This window comes from Phoenix dactylifera, chromosome 11 (genome assembly GCF_009389715.1).
Source record: "Phoenix dactylifera cultivar Barhee BC4 chromosome 11, palm_55x_up_171113_PBpolish2nd_filt_p, whole genome shotgun sequence".
In the NCBI taxonomy this organism is placed as follows: Eukaryota; Viridiplantae; Streptophyta; class Magnoliopsida; order Arecales; family Arecaceae; genus Phoenix; species Phoenix dactylifera.
In genome coordinates, this window is record NC_052402.1 from 28,539,154 (window position 1) to 28,553,236 (window position 14,083).

Sequence of the window (14,083 nt, forward strand, 5' to 3'; positions counted from 1 at the left end):
CCAACGGGGCTGCGGACTGGGTGGCAGCGTATGTTGCTACCACTCAGGAGACACCCTATGGGTTGGTGAGGATAACTTACGCGGTGCATTTCGGAACCTTTTGTTTGCAGATTCGTTTGGGTGTATTCGTACCCGTCTTGTATGAAACATCTGCTTTAGCAAAAAAAAAAAAGTCTATAAGAGATTTGTTGAAGAGATTTAGAATGAAGGATGCTACTCTATTGAACACACCTATGGAAGTAGGCTTGAAGCTAAGCAAATCAGATGATGAAAAAAGTGTTGATGCAACACTTTATAGAAGACTTGTTGGTAGTCTTATGTACTTGACAACTACAAGGCCAAACATTGTGTATTCGGTGAGCATGCTTAGTAGGTTCATGGAAGCACCAACAAGAAATCATTGGGCAGCTGGAAAAAGAGTTCTAAGGTATGTAAGTGGAACCATTGACGAAGGCATTCACTATGCAAGTATTGAAGATGCATGGTTGGTTGGCTATCATAATAGCAATTGGGGGGAAATTGTTGATGATAGCAGGAGCACTTTCGGATATGTTTTTAACATTGGTTCAGATGCTATTTCATGGGCTTCACAGAAGAAATCAGTGGTGAAACTTTCTACAGCTGAAGCAGAGTACATCTCTTTATTGTTTGTATCTTGTCAAGCACTTTGTCTAAGATGGGTTTTAGAGGAGCTCAAGCATTCACAACAAGAAGGTATCATATTATGTTGTGACAACAAATCAGCTATTTCTCTCACCAAAAATTTAGTTTTTCAAGGCAAGAGTAAGCATATAAGAATCAAGTATCATTTCATTCGTGACTTAGTGAAGAATGGTGACGTGAATATGAAGTATTGCAAGATACAAGAACAAGTTGCTGTTATCTTCACAAAAGCTTTGAAAGTGGACACATTCAAGCATTTGAAAAAGAAATTGGGTATGACAGTTGTCTAGCTTAAGGGGGGCTCTTAGAATTTGTAAGCTGGACACATGTTTGTCTCTTTAACTTCTGTGGTTAATGTTTGTCTCTTTAGCTTCTCTAGTTAATGTTTGTCTCTTTGGCTTCTGTGGTTTATGAATTTTCTGGTTTATGAATTTCGTTGGTTGGAAAGAATTTATTTCTTACTTTGAATATGTTCTAGGAACTTGGTTCTTGTCTCTTAGAAAGTTGTGTCATTAATTAATGTATGAATCTAGTCTAAATTCGTATGAAAATTTGCCTATAAATTTTTCAGCTTTGTAACTTCATATTAATCACTTGAATTAATAAAATGTGAATCCATTATCTAGTAGGAACACCCTAGCCTCATTTCTCCATTGTGCTTCAACAAGAACACCTTTCTTGATCAATTTCTTGTGGCGTTTATCTTCAACAGGGTACTTATTAAATTTGGCCTTCCTCACATTCTCAAAAGTGTCAAGAAAGACCACGGGTGCTCAAAAGATACAAGAAAGAAACAACCTTTCTACCCATGGATAGAAAAGGGTTAGAGAGAAGAAGCGGATGACCTATCCGAAGAAAAAAGTACCACCAACCTTTGTCTCGATGCTCTTTCAATTAGAAGAATGCTTAGAAAATCTTCAAAGATGATGGTAAGTTGTGGAGAGGGAGAAAAAAGAGAAAATTGACAATCATCTGTCATGCATTCGAGACGAATTACATCGGGACTAATTGAAAACTTACTTTTAAGTTCGATGAAGAAGTTTGAAATGGAGAGCTTAAAAGTCTACCTGTAGAGTTTCCTCCAGGCACAACTTATTGGCTCCACCAAATGTGACCCTATCAGAAGGTCTGGGCAACTCAAGGGTGAATCTAGATGGAATAAAAAACTCTACCTTGATCCTTCTAAGGTCCTCTTCACCAAAAACACTCTTCTCAAGGCTTGAGGTGAAAGAAGGTTTGGAAGGGTTGTCTAGAACACTTGAGGTTCGATCAAGAGACAATTGAGCAGCTCTGTGGTTAGATGGTCGCTCTTCATCTAAAAAACCCATCCTTAGTCGAACCATGGAGTTAAAGAGGAAAGAAAATGGTGCTAATCCAACCAAGCAAAGTGAAAAAGGGGAGGAGAAAGTTGATAGAGGGAAAATAAAAGAAAGAAAAGGAAAAGGTAAGAAACCTAAGAAGCCCTAGACTGAAAAATCATGAACAAGAGGCGAAGAAAAAAAGAGAATGGAGACCTACTAGGGCACCCTTAGCCTATCGACGGATAATGCCTAGATAGAAAAGATGTAAGTAGCACCGCCTCCTTCCTCTTCGGCAAAAACCAATGCTTGGGCGCACGGATTTGTCAAAGATAGCAAGAAAACAAAAGTGATTCCACTAATAAATACACTGAGGCCCCGTTTGGAGGAGCTTTTTGAGGGCCAAAAAGTACTTACTGACCCTCCAAAAGTACTTTTAGACAAAATAAGGGTGTTTGGTAAAAAATTTGAAAAGCTATTTTAGTTTTTTCAGAAAGCTAAAAATAATAGCTATCCTTGACTGGATTGGACTAACTGCTTATCTAATTAAAATTAGTAATTCAATTCAAAATGGTAGATTGGCATGACTGCTTTCTTCATCCAAGCAGAAGATAATAGCTCAACCCCAAAAGTAGGAGGCAACTATTATACCTAAATAATAGCCTACCAATGAAAAGCTACCTCATGTCCACAAAATGAGCTCGAACTAGCTTAATTGAAACTAAGTGTTCAAAGCTTGCCATGTGGCCTGCCTCTCTCGAGATGCTCAATGGCATAACGATCTCAACTGATTCAATAGAAAGTCAGTGCATGCCAACAACCTTAACTGACCTAACAAAAGATCAGTGCCTCCCAATTGACCCAATGAGAGATCGGTAAATCCTAAGCAACTCAACGAAAGACCAATACGTCACAACCGATCTAATGGAAAGCTAGTACATCCATAACAAATCTCTAGCAGATTCCACCGAGCTCCATCTAAAAATATGACCGCCCTGAGAAACCTCCCAGTAAGCTAGGTGGGGAGACACCTAATGTACAAGACTGGTCTCCTTACTCTTTCCTGCTCTCTGTCTCCCCCAAATCACTCCTGTTTCTCTGAGATCTCTATTTGATTTAAGCATCGGAAGGTCTCCTACCAAACACTCCAATGAGTGGCCTTTCTTCCTATTTCAAGTTAGTCCTAGCACTGTACGACCTTTCTTCATCATCTCGCAGACCTGCATTGAGTTTACACTGACCCTCCCAGCTAGGATGAGATATTTCCAATCTCTCCAGCCACCTCTTCAATTCTTTGCTTAAATCAGCTCAGATTTCAGCACCGATAGATAGATTCACAAGCACCTCTAGCAAGAGGAAAGCATGCGCCTACCCAACCATGTAATATATACTTGTAGCACGAGTGTGCCCAAGGCCCTGATATCTGTTAAAAAGAAAGCATGGAATGAAGCTAGGACTTGGTATGATTGGATTGGTGGTAAATAGTAATGAGCTGACCACCACATTAATCTTAAGCATAATATGAGGCACATCTTAGCATGCTAAACGGTAACTTTCCAATACGGAGCTGTCGCATTGGTAGGATTCCTCTCCTTTTTTTATTATTCTTTTCTCCCTTTCTTCTTAGGAATGGGGGATGAAAGCTCACCATTGTTTGATGAAGAGCTAAAAGTTTACAGCCACATCAGAGGAGAGAACAGATGGTACAAAGAGAGTAAAGCCAGGTTACAGCAACGAGGGAAGAGTTGATAAGCAACTACAACCTCTATCATAAACAGAGTCATGTTTAGATAGGAGGAGGGAACGCTTTTCTTTAAGAAGGTATAGTGCTTTGAACAAAACCACCTTCATTTAGTACATAAGGAGAGGATTGAGGTCATGCCATTGAGAGCCAATCTAAAACCCCTCTAGCAAACGCAATCGAAGAACATATGAGATGCAAACGATTTTGCAAGAGAACCGACATCTAGTGCCGATGGTTCATCCCTTTCTTGCCAGAACATCTCCTGAAGCCGTTGATTAGCTAACAAGTGGCTATTATTAGCTAATTTCCAGAAGAAAAGGTAACATTTGGAGTGCTAAAAGAGTCTCCTACTTACTGTGGACAGTCTTCTCTATCAAATATTAACCGTAGGTAAACTTCCCTACGTTTCACCGCCTTTACTTTATAAGAACCCAATGAACCCAAGCTTGTGGTCCAGTTGATCAATGGTAGCCATCTCTAGGAGAACGAATGAACTGCTAGCGGTCGCTGGACATTTTTAGCTTGTTTGGCAGTCATATCCAGTCGCCTCCCACAGGCTTTCTACCAGAGTATTGAATGAACCCTCAGGATGTTCTTCAGCATTTAGCTATTGATTGGAAGATGAAATTTGGAAGTGCTACTTTCTCTCCAGTCTTCCATGCACGTTGAAAGATTGATTTAAGCCATGTTTTCAGGTGTTTGTTTCGTGGAAGAAAAGACCTACGACCATTGAGAGACTACAATCTTCAAAACAAACGTTGTTAACCACCAGATAAATCAACAAACAAAAAAAAGGATGTCTTGCAATGCATTTAAATTTTTTGCACACTTATAATGAGCATCAGGGATGGTTCAATAGGCCTGGACAAGATTTCACCATGCAATCACCCGTACCGGACCTGTTCCCCTGAATTTGAGCTTTGTCTGAAGGCAAGTGATGACCGACTCAGGTTGTTTTATGATTTATTGATAAAAAATCATCGATACCAAATTTTGCCGTCGCGTTGTAATGCTTCTTCCTCTAAAAACATATCTAAAGAGCCAATAGGGTGCATAAAACAACTCTTATTTTAACATGGATAAGCATCCAGCCAAACTGCAGCATTCGCAACATGAATGAAATGAATGACAACCAAATATGATAACAGATTAGCAATGGAAATCATAGAAAGATATCAGGGGATCAAGCAGTTTCAAGTCCTGTCATATCACATGAACTTATCTTCCCGTTACTAGTTCCTTCTAATTCTTCAAGCTCCTGCTACTATTACAGCAAAAGCAAAAGATGTGTCAATAAACAGCACATGTTGCCTTGGCAAGTGCCAGAAAAATTGCAGCAGATAGAACTTGACAAGGGCTCTTGTCACTACGAAATCTAGGAAAGGTCGAATGTACACATATTTACCCCTGCATCAGGAGAAGCTTTTTCTGTGCCTCAAACCCATGACACGTCATTCTTACTATTACACCAATCAAAGATCCTATGCAAAATAATTTTTCAGGGTGCCAGCAAAGGAACTCAAAAGAGTGGAACCAGATCATTCCAATAGTATCTTGTTATAAAATAACTTACAGAAGTGAGAACCAGTTAAAGAAACTTATTTAGTGAAAATAACCAACCCACAAAGACCACTTAAATTTTTAATTAGAAAATAAGAAAATCAATGCCTGAAAATTAAATCTCTTGCCTCTACAAGATCATTTTAATTACAAAAAAAGTAAAGAAAAGAAAAGAAGCAAAATAGAAAGAAACCCACAGGGAGCAGGAATCCACAACTTATTTTGCAAATGATACATGCTGCTTCACTAGTGCTGCTTGGCCATCTCTGCTGCCTTCCTCAGAAAGAAAACGAGTCCATTACTTTACTAACAGACAAGGGGTGCATTCCATCGAATAATAGATTGATCTTTATCCCCATACAATCAATCAAAGCAGCTCAAGATAAAAATGTAAATCTATCTTCCAAAATATCTGCAACCCTGTCCCCAATTTGTTAGCAAGCATACACTTGCTTCTTGTATAAGAAAAGCCTGCAACAACAGGGTCATAGGAAATAATCGGGTGTTCTACGAGTTACATCAGGTTCTCCTCTCCTGGGTGCTGGCTCAAACTGCAACCATAAACACACAACTTTGAAATCTATTTCCAAAACATATCACACAAAAACCCAGGATTGACATTAGAATATCAGTTAACAGGAAGTCTCAAGAACTACAAGACCAGTCAAACATTTTATGAGCATCACAATGCAACCAACATTCCATCAATATTAGTGAAAAATATTATGGAACTCGATAAACAGCAAGATCAAGTAATATAAGCAGTTCAACTAAGCATGGACTATTGAAAGATCTGATGTCTGTTAAAGGTTGAACATGTGCCTGACAAGCAAAGTTCAGCCTTCAATCACCACTTCCCTGCATAAATTCAAATATATTCTACCAAGATCTGTCAAGAAAACCAACAGGAGTTATAATTCGAAGCTCATCCAATCATTAATATCATAAACCGATTGGGAAATTTATGGAGTTAATATTCCCATTATTCTTACCATTACTCTGATTTGAGACACAGCATTTCATCAAAGTTGATATGGCAGCAGGTAACAACCCTAAACAAGAGAAGTACTACTAGGTGTGATGTGAACCTGCCATTGAAGGTCAAGCGAAGTAGAGGCATAAACTCCCAACACCAATAACCCACCCTTGATACACAAATGCCTTTGATGATCAAGGTACACACCCATCAACATCTAAAAGAATTTAATATCTGGTTCTCAACCTGATGTTCACCCTAGCAACTTCTGACAGGAGAGAAACCAAACATGAAATTTAAAGACCACTCAATGGGTATTACCTAGTTTAAGCTCATGCAATTAGTAAGAAACCCTCCAAAGATTCCCCTAAAACATGGAGAGAGTCTCAAAGAAGAGGAAGACAAGTTCAACATAGGGAACCACTCTCATTTCTGAGACACAGTATAAGATGGACAGCCACATTGAAACACAACATTCTAGCCTAAAAGTAAACTATATGGAGTAATTAATTCAGGACTCCAAAAGACATCATAATGATATCTTGATAATATTGTTTGTATGGTATAAATATGATAAAGAAACAACCTGGAATCTGCTTCAATGTTGAATACACCAATGAAAAGAATCTAAAGTTGGTAGAATATGGCCAAGCTGTCATACTGAAATAGGGTCCAGAATATTAGAAATGCAGAAATGGCCAGCAACCCCCCATCTATACATTTGGTGCTCTTACAGAATCAAGGCAGACTATAGTTTTCGATGACTACAGATAGGATAGGGTCAAAATTTCTTTTAAGGTGTTAGGCAGTAGTTTTTTTAACAAGGATCTAAAAGTAGTTGTCAATCGGTGATAGTCTGTAAGTGACTTGTCAGGGGAGTTCGGGTTTCAGTGCAGAAATTTAAAATAAAGTGAACAATTGCATTAAATATGTGGGTAGGAAAGAGGGGGGAAAAAGAAGAAGAAAGGTACAGAGGTATCTAAGATAAATTTATGTGTGTGTTTTCAATAGTCTACCAGCTAACAAGCAAATGAAAGGCAAAAGATATCAGCTCAAATAGCAGAAATAAAGTGATATGATTGGAGCCATCTTTTGTTTTAACAAGCACGTCCATCTTTTAAAACCAGAGCAAAGACAAGAAAATGTGCAGCATCCAAAGATCAAATATCGTAAAGGCAGTTAAAAGGTGCCAGTGTGTTCTGGTGACCAGCTACTCATTTAATGTTTCTACTTTCTAGATTCCAAATGTTTCTGCAAACCCACTGTTTTGACCAAAATATGTCATGTGGGGGTAGCTAAAACAGTTCGCTTCAGGTTTGGGTTTCAGTACAAACAAAGGTGTTTTAATATGAATGAAACATGTATGAAACAAAATAAAATCATCTCAACAAACTATTCTAGATCGCCATGTTAAGAATCCAACCATTTAACCAAAACATAAGATCTCACTGAAGACCTCGAATCCTATATAATTTAAATAAAGTATTCAAGTTGCTTTTCTACTTTCTTTAACTTATTATTTGAAAAAAATGGATACCTAACAAAAAGTGTTTAGTTCTTTAATTAGCCGATATGTAACGAAAATGTTAAGGATTTTCCTCAAACCAATGAAGAGAAAACAAAGAATTCAATGCGCATAAAAAAGCAAGACAAAAGAATTGTTTTCTTTGCTGCGACTTGCTTAATAGTATATAAAAAATAAAAAAAATCCACACAAACGTTGGAGAAAATTTATCAAAATATTACCTACTTTGGGTTAGTGAAAACCAAGAGTACAAAATTAGACATTCCATGAAACTAGGTTCCTATGAAATATCATTCAGAATAAATAAAAGACCTAAACACTTCATTGATTGGAAGTAGAATCATTCAAGGCATAATTGTAATGTCCCCCACTTAAGGTATAAGGTACAAAATAAGCACCACATATGAACTCGCTATTCATTGCTTATGCCTCTTTTAGTTTATTTTCATTCATTAGCCTTAAAACATTTTTATAGAGCCTGCTTCGGAGCCTTAAAAAAGCCCTGAAGTCAATTTTGTGTTTTGAGAAACATTTATTCTTTGATTCCATCTCTAACGGAATTTGCGAGATTTTGAAAACTGGAGACAGACCTATATTGCTTATTTCAGTCATTTATTGCTATTATGTCAAATAGTTTGAATAGCATCTGTCAAATTTATCCCAATTTCTTAAGCCTGCCCAGCATATTCCCATGAAGTGATACCTCTTTTACCTTTTCCAATTCCCCTTACTTATGCATAAAATAACCACCAATGAGCATATCCTAGCCTTGTCTCAACTATTTAGGGTTGGCTGTACAGATCCTCATTCAGCATTATAAAATAACAACAACAATAATAGTAGACATTATAGTAACAATTTTAGGATATGTTAAATAGTGAAGTAGACTATGTTAATTAGCATACTGTATCTTATAATAATATTATAACCATAATGCAAGTATTTGAAAGTACACTTATTATCATAATATGATATATGTTTTACTATTGTGAGAAAAGATATAGAAAAACTTGAAATAACATCAAAGTCAGTTCTAAATAGGAGTGCTTGGTGAATGACGATTCATAAAGCCAAACCGTTTTAGGGAAAAGGCTTGATGCTTAAAGTCATGGTTATGGTTAAAATATATTCTCTACATTAATTAATAAAGTTCTACTACTATTATAACAGTTCAAAATCTGTATATATGAATATATATTAACAAATAATAATAATAATAATAATAATTATAGATAAAACACTAGTATGCTTTAGTACATCTAGTATTTGATGACATATAGTATTTGTTATCATATATTATAGAACTATACCACACTAACTAGTGCCCAACTGATGCCCCTAGAAATGCTTGCATATCCATGCTAGTAACATATTCATTTAGTGCTAACCCATGCATGCATAGGCCATTGAACTTAGTCTTGTGACTTGATCAGGACTGAAGGGTAAAGCTGCACTTTCAGAATGAAAGCTCACTCTATTTCAGAATTTGAGAATATTCAACCTTTGTAACCAAATAGCAATGTAGCTAGTCCAACTAGAACATTCTCAACTAGACAACATTATGAGCAAAATCTTTGCACAACAGCTTACTTGGAATAAGTTATCTTGCTCCATTTTCTTCTATTCTGCTACCTAAAATGGTCTGACTTCAGACTTGAGGTACATGTAATGACATAGAAGAGAAAATGGCAACAGAATGCACTAAATCCAATGTTGATTACAAAACAACGATATTATTTAAGGAAAAAGCTTACAGATATCTATAAAGCTATATACTCTTATGATATTGGATTAGTAATGTGTTTGTTACAACAGTTAATAGAGGGCATCAAAGGGTATTTGTAATCTCTATTGCCTAAAATATGATCTCATATAAATCATCCCTAGTTTAGATTACTTATTTGGATATTATTATTTTTCTGAAGCTGTTTACAGTTGCAGCACACAAATTTCATGTATTTTAATTACTTATCAATTACAAGTGTGTAACAGCACTTCAATGAGATTTATCTTTAAAATACTCTTCCCTAACCCCCATATATTTTTATCTCTTGATTCCTTCTTTATTTACTTTTTTTTTTTAATTACAATCTACAAAATCTAAATGAAATGTATTTAAAAAGGTTCAAAAGTCAGTGGATCCAAAATTCTCTCTCTTCCTTTCTTTTTAGTTTTGATCAAAGGTTTCAAAAAGTATCATATCTGAAAATAAAATCAATCATAAGGGTTTCTAGGGAGAAAAGACCAATACATCATTTGGAAACTTGAGTCGTTACTTTCAAATTAGTTAGACAATTATTAAGAAAAGCTCATTTTTGTTAATAGGTGCTTACACCTTTTTCCCAGGTTAAGCAGATCAGACACAAAACATTGCCAAATGTTGACATCCATCATCCGCACGGATAATTTGAGAAAAAACACCAAAGGAAACAACCAGATGTAGAGGAACAGGGCGGGAATGAATAAGACCTGGATAAATGTCTGTCCTTTGCAGTCATCAACTTCCAAGATCGAGGCCATGTTCCCACACCGGTAGCAATAGTTAGGTGCACTGAATATGGTTACCACCTTTTGTTCCTGTTCAATGAGAATATGATACGAACACAATCTGGCCTAAAGAAAAGCTAGCATAAAAGAACAGACTAAACAAAACAGCTAGCATAAAGGAAGAAACGAAACAAGATGAAGAACAAATACTTACATGTCCCCAATTATATCCCTCCATGACTAACTGATGAGCTCTAGCAATAAGTTTAAGGTTGTTGGTATGATTGAATTGCTCTGATATATCCTGAAATTAACAAAATAGAATGATTGAAGACATGGATTAATTTCAAAATTACATTATGAAAGACAAGAAATCAGTATTGTACTTGACCAAAGGTATATCCAGCACCACGAGGAGATATACCCCAACCACATCGGTCATCTGGGTCAGACCATAGGAGATCACACATAGCACCCTCATGAGGCACTTCTTGAACACGATCAAAGTTACGTATGTTGTCAAGAGTCTCAATAGATGGAGACAGACCACCATGAAGGCAAAATATTTCTGACTCAACCTTCAGAAATGCAACAATAAAATTATTCAGAGTGATACTCATAACACCAACAGTAATAGAAGCAGACCACAATAATCAATCTAAAGACAACCACCAGCATTTACAGAAATTACAGCCAATTAAGCGTTAATGCAAGCTGGCTATCCAATTTGACAAAGTCAAAATGTAATTCTAAAGGTTGGTTTTGGACATATTTTTAATGGTACGCTTCATAAATTTACCTCTTCTAGTGAAAATGTAAATACTAAAAGGCAATCTGCTAGCTAGAAGCCAAGTTGCATAACAATAATAGCCATTTCCTTGACAAATTTTATACAGGTCATTAGCAGAGAATTCTCATAATTAATTGTGAAATAGAAAAATATAATAACCTTTCATACTTACTTAATTTTGAAATAAAAATATAATAACCTTTTTAACAGATTTCTAGAACAGATAAAGCAAGAAACAAACTTAAAACCAACTTGGGGTATCAAAGGTACATCCTTCCACATAATCATAATATCCACACGTATAAATATTCTTGTTTAAAACCTGTATTGAAACTTTAAAATTATGACATTACTGTCCTGCACCATCTGATATAACAAAACTGCTTAGCCAACAGAGCAAAGCTGACTAGCATGCAGAGATCATTATATAGTCATTACCCACTATCTAGGTGTACCTTGTTTTCAATGTTATACAGACCAATATAATAGTCAATAATAATAAAATATACCTGAAAAACAATAGCAAACAGATCAAAATTGGTATTCAAAATAATATCACAGTCAATTTATTAAAATCAGTATTTACATGAAGAAACAGTTACAGGAATGGAATTAACATTTTAAACTCTTGGTACCACCACATAGTGATTAAATTCATTTATTGATTATGAATAAAATATTAACCTGCAAAACTCTAGCAGAAACATGACGAGTTTTTTTTTTTTACTCTTATGGCACTGAATGTGTTGCAGTTATATGGCCCTGCCTTGAACAAGCTTTCACCAAAGCATCTAAAATTATGTAAAAATTGTCTTGAAACTGAAAAAATATTTAAGCTAATTTCTAGTTGGAACCTCAAACCTAACATAGCTTAGTTTTGTTCAGCAGAAGTGACAAGGTGGAGATCTCACAAAACATTTAAAGCAAAGAGCAACCAAGGAAGCAGGCATGGCAGATAGATTCCAAAAGAAATTCTGAAGTGGGTGCAGCACCCTAGGTAAAAGTTTCTGGCTAGCAAGTGACGGCGTGTTCCTACTTAATTACAAGATACTTAAATAACAAGCATCATATGTAATCCCACAGCAATGGGGGAAAGAATATTTTTATGATGTACTACCTTAATGCCCTAGGTGGGTCAAGGGTTCTGGGTTGGGTCAGGCCTAGGCCCGAAGCAAGCCCGAATATTAAACCACAGGCCTAAGCCTTGCCTGGGCCAGACCAGGTCTGATGGTATCAGGACCAAGGCTGACCCCACTAAGAGTTTTTTTCCCTTTTTCCTTCCAAGCCTGGCCAGATGCAAAACAAGCCTGTTTATTTTCGCAAATTTCAGGCCTGAGGCCAGTCAAAGGCCCTAAAACCTGATCCAAGGCCTAGCTTTTCAAGTCAGGTCTTCAGGCCATTCAGCCTGGCCAAGCCCATTAACAGCCCTAGGTGGGTGCATACTGTAAATTGCTTCGTCACCAAAAGCGGGAGCAGGTTTTAGAGTGGATTCACATGACATACTATTACCAAAAAGTCGGTCTACCAAGAAAAAACTAGAATAAAGGAACACTTATGAAACAGGTGCAATTTCCAATGTGGGTACACCAACCTAAGTTTCTGGCTGCCAAGACCTGACCTTCATGCACGGCCATATTGCTACACACTAAATCATGAATAATTCAACCACCATCGGCGGAAACGACCCGAACCGGGCGGTTCCGCCCGTTTCGAACGTACTAGTGGCTCCCTAGTACGGTTGAAGAAAACAGGACGCGTTTCCGGAGCCAGAGGAGAAGGAAAGATCGAGCGGGGGAGGGAGGAAGAGGGAGAGGAAAAGAATGCAAGCAGAGGGCCGATGGAGGGCCGGTGGAGGCCGCGAGGGGGCCAACGCCGGAAAAGAAGGGCCGCTTAAGCGGTCGACCCTTGTTACGTTCGAAACAGGGGTCGGCCACTTAAAAAATTTCGCAATCCGTAAGTAAAGTCGGTAAATCGAATACCGACTTCACTTACAAATCGGCAAATTTTTTAAGCGATCGATCCTTGTTTCAAACGAAACCGGGGTCGGCTGCTTAAGCGGGCCTTCTTCCCTGATGCCGGCCACCTCGCGACCTCCGCCAGGCTGCGTCGGGCTCCGCCGGCCCTCCGCCGGCGTCCCTCCCTCCCTCCCCCGCTCTCTTTTCCTCTCTCGTTCTCCCTCTCCCTCACCTGTTTCGTTGTGTCGATACGGCCCGGTGCAGTACGATGCGGCACGGCGCGGGCCTGTACCGAGTCGTCCCGCCGGAATCCGGTACCGGTTCCTCCGACCTTGAATTTATCATAGAATAAAAGTATAAACAGTAGGATTGTGGGCATCACCAATAACTTTAAGATGAGAACAACTTTTCTAGCCAGTACCACAACCTAAAAATGCATTTGTATTCTGCCTACACTATTTGTCCTCAATACTTCTATATATTACCTCCGGAAGAATAAAAGTGAAGAATTTATTGCTCAGCCCACATCTAGAAAAGTAACACCATAATGATTATCTTTGCTATAAAATAGTGCTAATAAATAATAAGATAAAAATTATTCCTTTTTTCACAAAAAATAATGCAATTTTCAAAACATAATATGCTTTGAATTTGCGAATAATTATTACAGTGCATTTGCATGGTCCATGCCACTTAGGCCCCATGGAAAACCAATCTCATCAGTCATCAAAAATCATGAACAATGAAATGTAAATCTCAAACAAGCTATCATGATTTATATGCCTACCAACGGCGCAGAAGAATCACTATGGTATAGACCAGATAAATGTTTAATTGATGAAAAATGGACAGGATACTCAAAATTATTGATCATCATTTCCAAAGAACAAAATAAATCACATAAAGGACATAAACCAAAAGAAAGCATTGTGGAAATATAAAAGATGAATTAATCATACTGAGGAATGTCACTGCAAGTTCACAGCACTAACCAATGCTGTCAATGGAAAATAGTCAAAAAGATCTGTAAAAATCTTCCACACATTTGCATTACCATATCTGTCAATAAGGAACCAGATGTAAGT

At 37.4% G+C, this 14,083-nt stretch overlaps 1 protein-coding gene across 5 annotated transcripts in view; it reads right to left on the reverse strand.

Annotated features, from left to right (window-relative positions):
* Nucleotides 1-5,219: 5,219 nt before the first annotated feature.
* LOC103724106 (serine/threonine-protein phosphatase PP2A catalytic subunit-like) overlaps nt 5,220-14,083 on the reverse strand; it is a 40,661-nt gene continuing 31,797 nt past the window's right edge. For 4 of the 5 annotated variants that reach the window (XM_039132022.1, XM_026800372.2, XM_026800371.2 and 1 more), the window contains 5 exons: nt 13,991-14,057; nt 10,640-10,831; nt 10,468-10,557; nt 10,236-10,343; nt 5,220-5,816 (listed from right to left, as the gene is read on the reverse strand). In XM_039132022.1, the coding sequence (XP_038987950.1) occupies nt 5,751-5,816; nt 10,236-10,343; nt 10,468-10,557; nt 10,640-10,831; nt 13,991-14,057 (523 nt within the window). In that variant the 3' untranslated portion in view covers nt 5,220-5,750. Of the gene's footprint in view, nt 5,817-10,235; nt 10,344-10,467; nt 10,558-10,639; nt 10,832-13,957; nt 14,058-14,083 lie in introns of those variants that run through there. The other variant, XM_008815265.4, reaches the window with a different exon arrangement.